Raw genomic sequence first — 16,271 nt, 5'->3', positions numbered from 1 at the left:
AATGTACTGCCTGTGTCCCAGACAGTGGCAAGACCAGGTTTTAAGATCCTAGAGCCTATGCAGTTCTGGGGCCCTCTTTTAAAACACAAACACACACACACAGAATTAGTACCAGGCATGAGAAGCAGCTTGTGTAATTGAGTGGCCCTGAGATATAAGCTTCATTAGTTCCTTGATGAATCAGCCTCTGGACCCAGGTAGAATGTCCAGGATCTCTGTAATTAGGAGAGCCATTTTAGCTGTAGCGCAATAAATAAAGACCACTTCCCTCTTCTTCAAAAAAATACGTGTGCTTTCTTGTTCTCCACCTGTTTCCACCTTACACATCTTAACACTTTTTCAAGGATTTGCACTACTGAGGTACTGCCACTCCTGGGCATTTAAAAATTACAACCACCTCATTTGCTGCTTCTTTCCTCAGTTTTATTTAGTTCTCCATATTGTCCAAGAATAAATCAAACCTTCGGTATTCAGCTACTTATGTAAACTCAGAAGGATTCTATGGGTTGGATAAGTAAGGCAAGGTGGGATGAGGAAAAGAGATCTTCAGATCTAAAGCCACTAAAAGAAGTACCACTGTGACTGTGGAGAAAAATGAAGATCAGATGAACACCAGGAAAGAACTGGGACATGATTGCAGCTCATGCCATTTGTCTTTGTCCTCCAACCTCACCAGAAGTCCCTGGAAATGTATCAATCACACGCATAGGCACTCTGCACTTGGAGCTGGACTCTTTGTTTTTGTTTTTTTATGCAGTGAATTACATCAAACAAATTCCATCTAAAACTTAGGGAGCTAGGAAGTTCTTTAAGCTTGGTTATCTGTTTGATCCCCAATCACCAACCTATGGGCAAATCCTTCCCACCTTAATCCGTACTTTAAATCTACTTAATTTAGCCTATTTCCTTCCTGTCTTTCAATCTTTCTGCTTTTCTTTCTTTAGACCCATAAATTTTTGTTGCACACTTGTTACATGCCAATTCTTCTCAAAGAACTCTACTGGAAGAGACATAAAAATAAATAATTTGAATTTAATATGTGAATAATAATGCACATGGGCCACTGTATATACAAATACACTCATAAGTTGGTATAACTGGCTCATAAGGTGTGAACATGAGTCAATAAAAAAATAAAAAATACAGGGGCCAGATCTTGAAGGATCTTACAAGCTATGCTAAGGAATTTGAATTGTACTCATGAAGGTAATGGGAAATCCATTAAAGAGCTTTAAGAGGGGGTATGATAAAGTTAGACTTGGATTCTAGAAAGATTACTGTAGCAGCTATGTAGAGAATAGTTTTAAAAAGGACAATGAAATATGGAGAGATAACATTTAAGACGCTATTACAGTAGTTCAGGAAAAAATATTTTTAAAAATATTTAAAATGTTAAATAACTAAAGAAAGCATTGGCAGTGTGAACAAAGCTGTGGTGATGGGTTGCATCTAGAGAACTTGGTTGGTGAACAGATTGAAGAAAACGAAAAAAATAGAAAGTGACTCCCAGGTTTCTTGCATGGGAAATGGAAGAATTTGGTGTCATTCTCAGAGTCAAGGAATACAGGAGGGAGGAGCATGTTTAATTACTAGCTACTAATTATTGAGCACTCTCACTGCATGCCAAGGAGATGCCAAACACTGAGCATGCATGATGTAATTTTATCTCAAATTAACATCATGGAGTACATATTAGTATATTGAATTTAAAGAAGAAGAAATCAAGGCTCAAAAAGTCCTGTATTTTGCCCAAAATTACATAATAGCTAAGAGGTAGAGCTGGAGTTCAAACATAGGCAGATCTAACCCAGAGCCTCGGTTCTTAATAAATAATACACCAGTGTTTATCAGAGTGTGGCCTAGAGGGTATCTGCATCAGAATCAGCTAGAGTACTTGTAAAATTAGGCTCCTGGGTCCAACTCGGTCTATTGAAGCAGAATTCCTGATGGGTGGGGACTGGACTCACCAGGTGTTTCTTACGCACCTTCAAATTTACATACTGTTGCAATACATAGTACATATTATGACTTGAGGGAAGGAGGATGACAAATCTACTTTTTTTTTAAATACGGAGATTTTGGTGTATGGAGAATGCCACCTGGATTACCATAGGGGTGGAGAGCAGCAAATATTTTCAGGCTGGAATTTGATGCTGGGGCAGTTTAATTTACAGTTCTCAGTCTTGATAAGGCCAGTGGTGCTGCAGCCACTCCTGGATGGTTTGGACGAAGTGTCATATGCAGGAAAGGTGGTGGAAAGGAATAAGTTACCACCCAGTCGAGCCCCCCAGACTCCTCCTCCTTCACACTCTTGTTCAGGGGGTTTTGACACCTACCTCCAAATCTGCCCCCATCATGAAATGTCTCTGTGGTTTTTTTTTTTTTTCTAAAAATGTTCCACAGTGGGGTTTTTTTTGCATTTTACTCCATAAAATGTTTATTTGTTTTTAATATAAAAATATATTTAATTATGTACCAAGAGGTGAAACCCCAGGAAGTTGCACAGGGTTGTTAGTGACTCTGTTTACCCTCAAGGACACCTGATGCTCTAAGACCATGAGGAACCGATTTGAGAAACATGTGATTGTTGGCTTGTGTAGATCTAACCCTCATTACTAAATGGTGAACATTTAGATGTATTATTTCTGTGTTTTTCACAATGTTTTGAAAATAGCAATGGTACCTAGTAAACAGCTAGGGAACTAGGAAGAGAGCAGTTTGGAAGAAATGAGTTTGGGAAATCAGAACAGACTCACCAAAAACCAATCACCTTTGAGTGTCACTTGAAGAAGAGCTCTTTGTGCCTCTCATGGTGCAGTGATCCCTTCAACAGAGGCTGCTTTGGTCTCCCCATACTCTCTTAAAGCTGGTGGTTTTCAGAAGATGGACTTCAAGCGAATCTTAGACTTGCTTTCTCGTGTGAGGGAGAAAGGAATCAGTTTTGAGAATCAAGTCAGATCTTTCAGAATTAGAAATGCCCAGTCTAATTCTCACAATGCAAGGTGGTGTCAGGACTCAGTATTCCCACCTGCCTGGTACTTCGCTCACTTTATTTCTATCAAGTTGCTTAAACTGCTGATGGCCCCTACTTCAGCTTTGTGCTATTAACATTTAACTGTCTGTGTTCTGGCCTATTTTGAGCCTGTAAGACAAAAGACTGTACCAAAGATTAAAAAAAATTTTTTTGTGTGCCAAAGATTTTTAAATGATATTTTTTAAGAAAACAAAATTTAAAAAGCAATTGCTCTACCAGTTACAGTAGTGTCAGCTCACTGTGGTGTTTTTATGTAGGTAGTCACTTTTGAACCCACTCGATTCTGTGAATATTTCTTCTTCAGTTTGTGCAAAATAATGACTTAGGTTGCTGTATAGGAATCCATTTCAGTGGCTTGTGGCCTGAGAATTTTATTGGCTCCTTCCTAGAAACTTGGTCTTCTTGACCTCTGTGGCCTTCACCAGTTTGAAAATCCTAGCCATAATCCTCTGTGGGGGTTTGCACAGGTGTCTGTTATGGCCCATAATCTGTGATGCGGCTTCCTGCATTCTTGTTGTGGAAAGGTTAAGCCCTCCTGTCTTTATTCCTGAGTAAAAAAAATCCACACGCGGTTAGTATTGTCAGCGAGTAGATGGGAACAAGCAGGGAGGAATCTTTGTGATGAGCAAGGGGCTCCATTAGAAAATGGAGTAGTCGGTTTTTAATTTCAGAGTTACAAAAACAAAATTCTTTTTCCTCTGTCATGCTTAGAGTGGCCATACTTCCCAAACTAAAATTTGGGATGCATTCTCTCGACAAACACACAGGTGCTTTTGTAACAGCAGTTTCAGGATATTTCAGTTGGGACAGTTCCATGATATTCAGGCTATACTGTTATTATGTGCATGCCGCACCTTGAGACCCAAGGTGCCAGTTAATAGGGCAGGCTACAAAGTGAGATGGCATTGCCATCTGAAGACATTGCTGCCCTTTATGTCCAAAGGGACAGTGGACAGCTGGAAACACACTGCCCTGCGGGCCTTTCTCATCTGAGGACACGTGGAGTCTGTCCCCATAGCAGTGGTCAGCAAGGCCTGTCAGTGCTGGTGGCACTGACATTTATCTCTCAGATTTCTGGAAAGGGTGTCCACTGTCTTGGGTTGTACTTACCTCTGGTTCTGATTTCTCCCGAATGTCAGTAACAAAGCCGTAAGGCCTGAAGGGGGCACCTCGGCATGACTGATTAAACGTCGGCTTCCACGCTTGGGGTTGTCTGAATTCTTCAGAAAAGTCTTGAAGGAGGGGACCTTCCCCTGTATTGTAGCCAAGCAAGAATCCAGAAGCAGAAGGACTTGGGGCAAGGAGACGTGACCAAGAAGTTCTAAGAAGGAGCTGGGAGTGGGAGTCCCTCCAACCCGAAATTATCCCTCTGGTATTGAGAGGTCAGTCGCCAGGCTCCCAGGGGCTCTTCTGCTTGGTTGGCTCCGAAGGAGCTGTATTGAAGGAGGAGAAAAGGAAGCCATCTCCTGAAGGGGACAGCCCCGCCTAGCAGCTACAGCCTGGAGCTCATGGTCATCTCTCTCAGACAAGCAGTGGGCTGCGCTATCAGCTTCTTATCCCTTTGAAAGCCTTGCATCGGCAAAGCCATAGCGATGTCTACTTCAAAGTCACAGTGGGAGCAGACTGGGAGTGCTGTCCCAGGATGCAGTTTCTGGTCGCCTTGCCTTTGTGTCCTTTCTTTACTGTCACTTACCGATGAAACAAGCAAGGACGAGCCAGATGCAGATGGGTGCGAGGCAGCTCTGTCTCAGTGTTTTTCACAATCTGTGGAAGTGTTAACCCAAATGCTTCTCACAGCGGCTTGTAAGTACATGTCTGCTTGGCATGTAACTTACAGCTCAGTAACAAATCTCCTGTGAGAATTCCCTGCAGCTCCAACTGTCATTCCCAATAGTTTGCCAATGGGTGAAGCTTGGAAAGGCAAGTTCAAAATGGGAGGAAACACAAGTGTGACATTAAATACTGCTTACGTAGGATTTTCTTTTTTAACTCTGAAGGGTCTAGCGGATCTTAGGTGAAAAGGATGTTCTTTTCAAAGTATCACCATAAGGAAGGCTCTTCCATCAATAGAATCAATAAAATCATGTCTAATAATTATCCCTCTAAGTTCTGAAAGCACATTAAAAGAAGAATAACAACATTCCACTTTGGCTACAAAGTGCTAATTAATAACTAACTTCAATTCTCCCAGAGGTAAAATATTAACATTATTTTTAAATAAAATTAGGCATCCCAATCTTCTTCTAATTATTATAAATATATTTAGCAGCAATATCTGTTTAATTATTTAGGCATCTCTTAATGGTGTAAATAGTATCAGCACAATCATAAATATTTTCTGCTTTGTCCATAGACAATCAGCTAAGGATCTATTGCTTGTAGGACTTAAATTAAGATCTATTTAAGGCTGCCTGCTGGCCACAAAATAATTACTTACACTTGCTAATGCCTTTTTCTGTCAGATTTAGCAGCAAGAAGCGTTCTTTGCTTTCACAAGTAGGGAGAGGTTATTTTTCTTAATATGAATTTTATTGTTGATGGTATTAGAGAGGATTAGGATGTGGTAGAAGTAGTTGAAATTTTAATTAATCTAATCCCTTTAAGAGCAATTGTTTTCATACTGATAATTCTCTTTAACAACAGTACTACAGATCACACCCACGTGTAATCTCCCCTCCAGAGTTTCTAGAATGGTAAGACTTTCAGCTTCTTTGGCTTTCTTTGTCTTTCTCACCTTACATGCAGGGTTTCTTCTCAGTGGACCAGAAAGAATTTTTTTTTCTCTGCTAATTTTCTCTCAATGTCATTATCTCCAGTAAGTTATATGGCCATCAAATCATGAATCTCCTAAAAGAGCATGGATGCTATGAAACAAGAACAGTTCAAGTTTTGTTTGTTTGTTTGTTTGTTTGGTTTGTGTCTACAATCATTTGCTATAGATTCTCATTTGAAAAGATTTGTTTATCCATCAATTTCAATAAATGGTTATGCTGCTGAAATTATCACTAGGAGTAGAGTCAGATGAAGGATGAAACTACCATTTTGGTCAACCTCTGATTATCTCCTGTGTAAATTGGGAATTGTTCTTAATCTGCTCAAATGTCATGTTATCAAGGAGAGACTTTCTCTGACCTCTCAATATAAAATTACAGTCAGTATCCTGTTTCCAATACCATTCTCCCCTTTAATTGGCTTTATTTTTCTATATAGAAGTTAACATTATGTGAGATTATAAGTCATTATATATCTGTTTCTTTAGTACATCTTCCCTAACTAAGATGGAGGCTCTGCTAAAAGCAAGGACTTGGATTTGTTTACTGTTGTATCTTGAGAGCCAAGACAAGTGCCTTAAATATAGTAATATAGTAGGCAATCAATAAACAATTATCAAATACATGAAGCTTTTCTCTCATTTTTCAGGTGCCTGAAGCACCAGATCGGTGCAAAGAAATGAAATTTTCCCCTTTTCCTGGCATGCATTTTGATGGCTGACAATTTTTTTAAGTGTAAGCATTTGTTGTGGGCTGGCTGTCCTCTCAGCCCAAGTGGAAGGGTAGCCACTGGAACAAAAGCAGAGATTGAGTGCTGAATGTGGCCATGTCTTCATTAAAGGACTAAAACTATGGGTTGTGCCCTGCTGTTCGGCACTCACATGTTTACAATTCTTAGAGTCACACAAAGCAGGGGATCTAGAAGGATGCTCTCCAGGACTCTACTTGTATGGTAAATAAACAGGGGTTACTAAAGCAAAAAGGGGTTCAGTGGTCAAATAAGTTTCTGAAACTAGGTAGTACATGAAGCTAAGGTGGGCTGTTAATTCAATGCATCTCAGATGTGAGATGAGGCTCATTAGAGCTCTCCAAGGCAAGAAGGCCTTGGACTGTGTTTTCCAAACTCATCTGGTCTTGGGTCCTTCCTTTCTACCCACTCTTGTTGCTAAGACTGGGCTGCATCATAGGGAACTCCATAGACTTGGGAGTTGAATGGGCCAGGTCAGGTGCCAGAGAAGCAGATTCTGACTCCGCCTCTTACTCACTCTGTTATCTGACCTTGGGCAAGCTACTTAACACCCACCCCTCTATGCCTCACTTCCTCTCTGTAAGGAAGGGATGAAAAGGATTGCCCAGGATAGTTTATGTAAAGGAACTGACCTGTAAGTGCTAAATAAATGCTGGTTATTGTCAACACCTTTGATCACATATAGGAATGAATGCTTTGAAAATAGATATCTTCAAGCATATTTTCTAAGACAGGTTTGCTAGCATCGACCCATACCCAGAATCAGCCGACTGTGCCTCCTTCTTTGTCTCAGCACCCTGTCCCTGTCTGAGAAGCTCTGTGTATTTATGTAGGAGTCAAAGAAATGCTGTCTTTCAACAAGACTTAATACAAATGTCTGACAACTCACTTTGGAGTATCCCACAGAGTTGATTTCTTGTATTTCCATACCCTTGACCTCATACGAAGACACTTTTGTCAGGAGAAAGGTGGTAGCATCTAAGCTAATGATTGTGCAGATGGCTACATGCTGACAGATTTTGAAGTGACCATATTTTCTTTCAGTAAATCTCAAATGAAGGTGTGATTTGTGTAAATCTGACCCTTTCCAGTAAAATGTGCATTTCCATGTATTTAGAATTTATAAACCCTGACAGATTCCACAATATTTATAGCCCTCCGTAAAAAGCCTTTGCCAGTTTGCAGAGCTATGCATTTGGCTCTCTGGTATGCTTAAGAAAGTTTAAATAATAATAAATTTGGTGATTTATTCCACCTGGAACAGAAACTTATTTCCCCCCCTTTGGCTTATTTTGAAGGGGATACTATAAATAGTGCCACAGACGCTGGGATCAGGAACAGGGAATTGAAATTCGAGACAGAAGTGCAGAAACATTTTCATTATCACTGATGCCTTGGATATATATTTAAAACAGTTTGTTCCTCAGATAATGTACCTTCTCTCCTTTCTCCTGCCCCATCTCAGTTACCCTGAGTCCCCCAAACCTGTTGCCAGTTTTAGGATTCAGCTGCATTAACGGGAAAGAGAGAGCAGAAGCAGTAGCTGACTAGGTAGGAGAAAGCCCCCTCTAGGGAGGCCGAAGCCGTTCTCCAGTGTTCGTCTCACATTTCACAGGAGTCAGTCAGTAACTGAGCGTCGATGTCTGAAGTGTAAATTCATTGTTTGAGACCCAGCTCATGCATCCTGCAGGTATGATGGAAAGCTCTCAGTTCATGAAAAAGGAAACAAAACAAAACAAAACAAAAAAAACATCCAACCGCAATTACAGGAGAAAAGCTCAAGGACAGTGTCAGAGGATCGATTCTTTCGCCCCCCGTGCCTCTAAGTCCCCAGTGCAGGATGACAGACAAATGCCCGAATAGCTGACTCCCAGTGGTGCCATTTATTTTCTTAAACACAAACTAAACCAGAGTTGAGGAGCTGATTATTTTGCCGTGGAGGCAGTCTGCAGATGAAACCGGAGAGTGCCATTTAGTTTCGCAGAAGCCGTGTTGTGATTTGATGTGACAAGGAGACACGTCCACCTTCTTGTCTAAGTGGAATGTGAAGGAATTAGCCTTTTGTGAGAGGGAAAGTAGTAATAATGACAGCCAATACCGAGGGAGAGCCGACCGAGGTCCGGCCCAGAGTAACACAGCCAGTGGCCGCGGCTCCCTGCAAAACCCTTCTGATGGCCTTTCCTGTCCTGATGAGCTGGAGCACACCCCACGTGAGTCCTTCCTAAGCAGTCCCCTTGCCTCCAGCTAATGGGATGGCAGATGTTTGGACCGAGCCCCAGGGCCTGCAGGGTACCACATTTTAATGATTTGTGGTGAACAAAGTAAATGCTTTACAAGCAGGCCTTATGAAGCAGGGACGCAGTTAAGCATGATGGATTTGAGGTGAAGCAAAAAGAGGCTGAATGTTGTATGGGAGCACTGTTTCCCAAACAGGACACAGGTATCCACGGTTCACTGCTAATTCTAAAGCTTTGCCTGAAAAATGGCTTTTTGAAATACTGTGCTCTTGAGGAACGTCCTTGAGGCATGGAGGAATTTCCTTGCTTCTCTATAGCATCTTTCTAAGAGGACGCGGAGGGATTGAGCTGTTAGACAGTTGCTCGGTGTCTCTGTGCTTCTGGGATCACATTATGGGTCTAACACATATGGGATAAATAAACTGTTTTCATTTCTTAAAGACCAAGGAAGGAAACTAGACAAGAAAATTACCATATTGCCTCTTTTTTTAAAAAAATTTTTTAAGCTATTAAAGAGGAGAATCCAGTTAGGGCAAATAAAAATGATAACTGCAAACAGGGTTTTGTTTTTATTTTCTCTCCTAGCCTCCTACTCAGCAACAGCAATATGGCAAGACCTGTGTCAAACCGGTGTTTTGATGCACCCTCTTCTGTTCTTCTTCCATAGGGCAACCCCTACATGTGCAATAATGAGTGTGATGCAAGTACCCCAGAGCTGGCACATCCACCTGAGCTGATGTTTGATTTTGAAGGAAGACATCCCTCCACATTTTGGCAGTCTGCTACTTGGAAGGAGTACCCCAAGCCTCTCCAGGTTAACATCACTCTGTCTTGGAGCAAAACTATTGAGCTTACAGACAACATAGTTATTACCTTTGAATCGGGGCGTCCAGACCAAATGATCCTGGAGAAATCTCTTGACTATGGACGAACATGGCAGCCCTATCAGTATTATGCCACAGACTGCTTAGATGCTTTTCACATGGATCCTAAATCTGTGAAGGATTTATCACAGCATACCGTCTTAGAAATCATTTGCACTGAAGAGTACTCCACGGGGTATATGACAAATAGCAAAATAATCCACTTTGAGATCAAAGACAGGTTTGCATTTTTTGCGGGACCTTGGCTACGCAATATGGCTTCCCTCTACGGACAGCTGGATACAACCAAGAAACTCAGAGACTTCTTTACAGTCACAGACCTGAGGATAAGGCTTTTGAGACCAGCGGTCGGGGAAATATTTGTAGATGAGCTACACCTGGCACGCTACTTTTACGCGATCTCAGACATAAAGGTGCATGGAAGGTAAGAAAACAACTGTCTGGCTTGAATGAGGATGGGTGTGTTCAAAGAAAAGGCCAGTGTGTTGGTCCCATAGCTGTAGAGTGACATCTGTCACTTTCTCCTGCACTCTTTTTCTCAGGAACGCCAGGCTAGAGGTCAGTCCTGAGGCATTTGAGACCCTTCTAACTCATCAGTAATTTGTGATCCCAGACTTGCTGTCACTGAACCTGGCCTGGCAGGATTTCTTGGATTTAAACCAAAGCAAAAAAAAACCCAAAAAACAACAACAACAACAACAAAAAACATCTTAGTGTCTTACTTGAGACCAAGGAACTCCCTTGGCTGGGGAGTGGTTTAAGTCTTTAAGACAGTGAAGCCAGGGGAGACAAAGTAAGCTGCTCTATAAAATGGACTGAAACACAAGAAATACATCTTACTGTTGTTTTTGGGATGCAAGAGAGAGTTTCAGTATGATGTGTTTATGTTTTGTTATGTTGCACAAAAAAGTTCTGTAAATGAAAGTTGTATTTCTTTACATTTATTAAATCAGAACCAAAAGCATTTAGGAAACACAATGCACTTATTAAATAGGGGTAAGCTCTACTTTTCAGGTTTTTGACTATTATTGTCTTAAAAGGATATGCTGTCATTTGAAATATGAACCTGAGTCGGGCTGCCTTCATTTTGTGGTTCAATTACACATGGACGAGAGTTTAAACACATTAATGGTCACAGTCAGGCATATCTTTGTTTTGACAATACACCAGAGACACAATTGAGCAAGTTTCCAAGGATTTTGAAGATGTTTAAAGAAAAAGATGAATAATGAGAAGCAGGACCACCAACAGAGAGATTTTCACACCAGATTTTTAGGTGTAGCATGCTATCAGAATAGCCAGCTGGTGGGAGTTGAAGCGTGAGATAATGAGCTGGGAAAACTAAAGGTAAGAGTGGAGTATAGGGCACAATGGAAGAACAAAGGACAGCAAGGCAACAGTCATGCTAAATAGTGCCAGGAGAGCTAAATCGAAATACACGAGGATAAGAATATAAACAGCGCATACATCACGCAGGTTTAATTAATTGTAAAAGCTAAACAGATAAGGCAGGATTCATTAAGCTTACTGGCTTCTGGCAACCCTTAGGGTAACCTAGTCCTCAGAGGCTGGAGGAGTGTTGAGACTCCCTGGGCTTTGGGAGAGTTCTCTCAAACCCTTCTTTAATAATACTGCTGTTGCATCTGTGCACTAGAAGGAAGAAGCGGTCCCTGCTGTTCAGTAACGGCCACAGAGGACACCTGGAGTGCTGGGAATGACCTCAGTGTGGTGGTACGCGCTTCGGAATTTTACCTTATTGAACTCGTACGTAGGGAGAATATGGCCACCTATTCTCAGCTCTGTTCTAGCTTCATGTTTCTCATGGAACAGTCAAGAGTCTTTAGCTGTGAAGCTTCTTTAAAAACTTTTAACCATGGTTTGACAATGTTTGATGAGGATATCTTGAAAGCAAAATCATATTTCTGAGAGAAATAAGCACTGGTACGATATTAAGCTTGTGGGTTTGAGGGTTTGTGTGTTAGCAGGGTGTGGCGAGCAGGTGATATGGAGCTATGACCTTAAATATGAGTTTGCCATTTACAGTAAAATGCAGCCATTATACTCATGAATATTTTAGCAACAGAAGATCAGTTTCCAGTATCTTATTCTTGGGAACATACAATATATAGGAACAGTTGACGCTGGTATTAATAACAATAGCGTACCACAACAAAGTAACAAGTATTCTTTTTAATCTTCAAGAATAGGTATCAAAATTAATAAGCTGAGATTTGAATTTGTATCCTGGTGTAATCTACATGTCAGGTAGAATCACCTAGTCAGTTACCTTACAGTTTGGGAAACCTGTAAGCCAGAACTTCCCCTGTAGCCCAACTTCCCCTAAAACTATCATTTTCCACTTATAAAGAAGGCACTCTTGTGATGCTTTTTGGTTGGGAAATTGCCATTGCTGGGGCTTATTTCTGCCACTAGGTATTCATTTTTGTTTCCTCTGATTATTTAAGAGGGTGTGAAAGGACACTTTAAAGCTAAAGGCATTTCTGTGCGCTCTCTATTGGGGTCGGACACACTGTCTCTTAAAGGTGGCACGTCAGAAATGTAGAACCCACCAGACTGATCACTGTTCTTTTATCCCTCATCCTACTAGTGTCCTCCAGCTGCATTTCAGGGGTTCTGAGGCTTTTGGAGGAGCCCTCCTCCCTTCTCGGGGACTCACCTCCTCTATCTTTTCCTGTTCACCAGTCAACTATAAGCTGGTAACGAAGCAGCTGGGCAGGAGAGAAAGGTCCAATAGAGGTGAGCCCCTCCCATAAGGTCCCACTCTGTCACCTCCAAACTCTGTCCAGATTCCTCAGGGCAAAACTGACGCTGGCATCTACTGTGCTAGGCACCAGATGGCTGGGGTATTTTTAGTCTTAGGGGAGGGACTAAAGAAGCAAGGCCTGATGGCTCGGGCGTGTCTCCAGCTTTTAAGTTACATAAGGAAGATGGAGCCACTAAAGGGAACTGTTGAGCTGTTGCCTGCTTCGCAGCCCTTTCAGCATAGAAGCTGATATGTATTTCACTCCTGAAGAGTTCAGCTGGGTTAAAATCTGGTTTGTCTTGTTCTTATATAACAAATAAGCTATAGGAAGATTGAACATTAATGGATGATCTCTAAAAGAAAGTGCTAAAGATTTCTTTTCAAGAATAGCATAAATATGAACTTTACAAAACGTAGCTGAGGTCTTTGCTTCCCTCACCCCACCACCATCTATGAAATGATTGCATTATTTAACTTAACTTTACTTGTCTATATCTGATCATGATAATGATATTTTTCTTTCTGTCACTCCACCCCCACCTCCACCATAATGTAGGTATGATTATTTGGAGAAATGGGCAAATTTCCATAGAATAGTGGGTAGACAATACTACAGATTTTTTTCACCTTGAAATACTAAGCTGTGAAACAAAAACAGCATAGAGTCTTAGTTTGAACTGATTGTGAATTCTAGTTCTCTGCTTCCTGTGCACATGTGCACACGGTCTTTATGCTTTATGTGGGCTATTATTATTCAGTGTAAAAATGACATTTTGACTGTTATAAAACTAATGTAGCATTTATGTTCTTCTTAACATGTGGCACATCTGATACCTATTTTACTGGTGCCAGCAACTATCATTGCATCATAAAAATATTATTCCTCTTTTGCCACATACTTATTTTGCTTCCATTTACTCCCTTTTATTGTATATTTATAAGATAATGGAGGAAAAGAGGGAAACATGGCTGTTGGCAATCTCAGTGACTCCATGGTACTTAACACTGTTCAATAAACCTAATAATCTTCGTGGACTAATTCTGACTTATGGATGTCCTGCTTCAGTACATCAGGGTGATTTTCTCTAGTGAGTAATGGACAAGTGCAGTGTGCCAGTACCTTAATTAAAGAGTGGTTCTCTTAGTCTTGATCTCACTTTAATTTACAGGGTAATACTACAATAATATTACTAATGGAAGGTACATTAAAGGGTATCAAGTAGCATTAACTGTATTAAATAATGGTACTTGTGTTAATTAACTGCTGAAGCAAGATGGTTCTAACGGCCAGAAAGGTCGTCTAATGCATAAATAAAATCTACCCAGATGAGGGGTGAGAGGAAAAATGAAGAGCAGATGTTTGTTCTGAACATCTTTTTATACAGCCAGAGAGTTAAATGCACAGGCTGTTAAATACAATGTCCAAAATGTTTTCTTAGTTGCACAATTGGAAGTTTTGATTTTTGAGTGTTTTGTTTCTGTCTCAGCTTTCTAGATTTAAATCACTTGAAAAGTGAACACTGTATTTGTCAGGTGCATAGATTTTACAGAATATAAGCTCAACATTATTTATTGTTTCTTTGAGGTGAACAGTTTCAAGGGAAGTCGTGTGATTTATTATAATAACTGTTAAACCTGAAAGACCAGTGAACATTTTGATAATATGCTCACATATTAGTAAGACATGCTGTCAGCGAAGTATCAAGATACTGGTTTCAGATATAAGATAGTAGAAATTATTTTTCAACCTCAAGAACTTTGGGACAGAATTGTAAGAACTTTTCTCAGTGGCCTGGGAAACTCAAATGCTCATCTCCATTACTTGTCCTGTTTCACGATATTCCTAAACATAATTATCAATGATTTTTCTCAGTGGTGTCTGCTCAATCTCTTACCCCCTGCAGCGCCTGCCCAAACTCCTCACAGGCAGTAGCTGTCAGTTACTATTTACCCTCGATGCCTCCTTTTCCTTTGAGAAAGGGGCCAGAGGGCACTAGCACAGAGCGTCCTCTTGTACACACATTGAGGTGGTTTCTTCTCTGTTGCCCCAGCTCAGAACCACAGGCCCCCACCCTAACCCCAGGACCTGGAGCGGTCCAGGGACAGAACCATTCTCACAGGGGGACAGGAGCTGAAGAGGTCCCCTGCACGCTAACCCTCAGAAGGAATCAGATTTGTAAACCCTCTCCGTTTCAATATTTGGTATTTGTTCGAATGGGGACAAAATGAGGCTGAAATTCACTTTCTTGAAGCAAGGCTTTCAAATGGTTAGTGCGCAAACATGTGATAGTGGGTAAGCCTGGACGCTTGGGGAAGTTTAAAAGTGTAAAAGCAGTTGGGCATTCAAGTTTTCTCAAATACTTTGGGAAAATGTAATATGGAAGTGGTCTGCCAATTACAAAAGGCTTACAATTATCCTGTCAGTTCTCTCAGTCTTTCTCCTAGCTGCAATTTGAACGAATCCGCCAAAATATTTACCCTTCCCCTCTCCTGTGAGAGACGTCCTGCAGGGTGCTTTTGAGGCATTCGGCCTGACATTTGTCCATTCTTCCCAATCGCTTCTAATTATTGAAGTTGGGCTTCACTACTGCTTAACAGATTCTGCTTCTTTAACACCTTCCTTCTTTCTGTTGCCCAAAACAGACTTGACCTCGGCCTTGGAACAGACACTGGGCTGTAGATATTTGGAGATGCAGTAGGCAATAGTCAGTGCCTTTAAGGAGCTGATGTCCAGAAGGGGCCCAGACATGTAAATGGAAGATGATGACGGCTTGGGTTAGGTGCTTTTGCTGTGTGACTGTGTAAAGTGCCCTGGTAACAGAGCAGGAAATATTAATTTAGTCTGGGTAGCCCAGTAAAAGCTTTGATGATGATGACGTTTACTTGGTGCCTTGAATATGTGCCTTAGAATGCCGAGCAGCCTGTGCAGAATGGATATTCTAGGTGACAAACTATGTTTAAAAACAGTACAGCATGTTAAGGAACTCCAAATAGTTGGGAGTTGGTGGAGTAGACAGATCCTGGGAGGTACACTTGCATCTTCTCACTGTGAACCTTCAGCATCTCCAAGGCCTCTCAGTCCCACATGTCATAGGAAATCTAAGATTATATAGGTTCTCATATATCAACTAAGCGCAGGTGAGAAGCTTTCTAAGGCAGTGGGGTTAGGGGATGATCCAGTGTGGCTGTGTTAACAAGGAACTGCAAAGACCAGGAGAGCTGTAACATTGCTTAACTGCCTAGAGTCATGAGTAACTCCAAGCTGTGATGCTTAAATGGAAAGTCTAGAAAAGCTCTCCAAATTCCACAAAGCCATCAGAGCATAACAACGTCAGTAGGACCTGGCAACCAATCAGATTTCATGGAAGGAAAGGCTTCAGTAGGAATCTGGGTAGAGAGTCCAGTGAAGTATTTGAAAATACTGCTCTGGTGTTCCAGAAAGAGGTTTGTGATCGTTGAAGTTTAGGGAATGGATGATGTGGCTACGATAGGGTGTTTTCCCTTATTGGTGACTGTAGTCATTTAGAGAACGTTTACAGAACTCTGTGGAATACTGTAATGTAAGGTAATTTTTGAAGGTAATATAATAGAAAAACTCTGAAGAATAGAAGGAAATCAGAAAAGAGCGGAGTGAGTTAATTCTGATGGCCCGGTAAGTATTTAAGTACTCATCCTTCACGTCTGTGCAGCACTCAGGTTATGAGGTTCTTCTCAGATGACTTCTTTCCTTTAATCCTCACAAGGAGCTTGTGAGGCAAGTACTGTTTAACCCCATTTTGCAGATGAGAAAAAACAGAGACTTTCCATGACTTTTTTTTTTTAATATCCCACAC

General features: G+C 41.1%; 1 protein-coding gene across 2 annotated transcripts in view; it reads left to right on the top strand.

The window, feature by feature from the left end:
- The window catches only part of NTNG1 (netrin G1), a 350,074-nt gene that overhangs the window by 184,525 nt on the left and 149,278 nt on the right, over positions 1-16,271 (top strand). For both annotated transcript variants that reach the window (XM_072968104.1, XM_031680370.2), the window contains exon 4: positions 9,458-10,098. In XM_072968104.1, coding sequence (XP_072824205.1) covers positions 9,458-10,098 — 641 coding nt within the window. The remainder of the gene's footprint in view (positions 1-9,457; positions 10,099-16,271) is intronic.

Source organism: Vicugna pacos, chromosome 9 (genome assembly GCF_048564905.1).
Source record: "Vicugna pacos chromosome 9, VicPac4, whole genome shotgun sequence".
Lineage (NCBI taxonomy): Eukaryota > Metazoa > Chordata > Mammalia > Artiodactyla > Camelidae > Vicugna > Vicugna pacos.
This window is presented reverse-complemented; position numbering and strand designations above follow the sequence as displayed.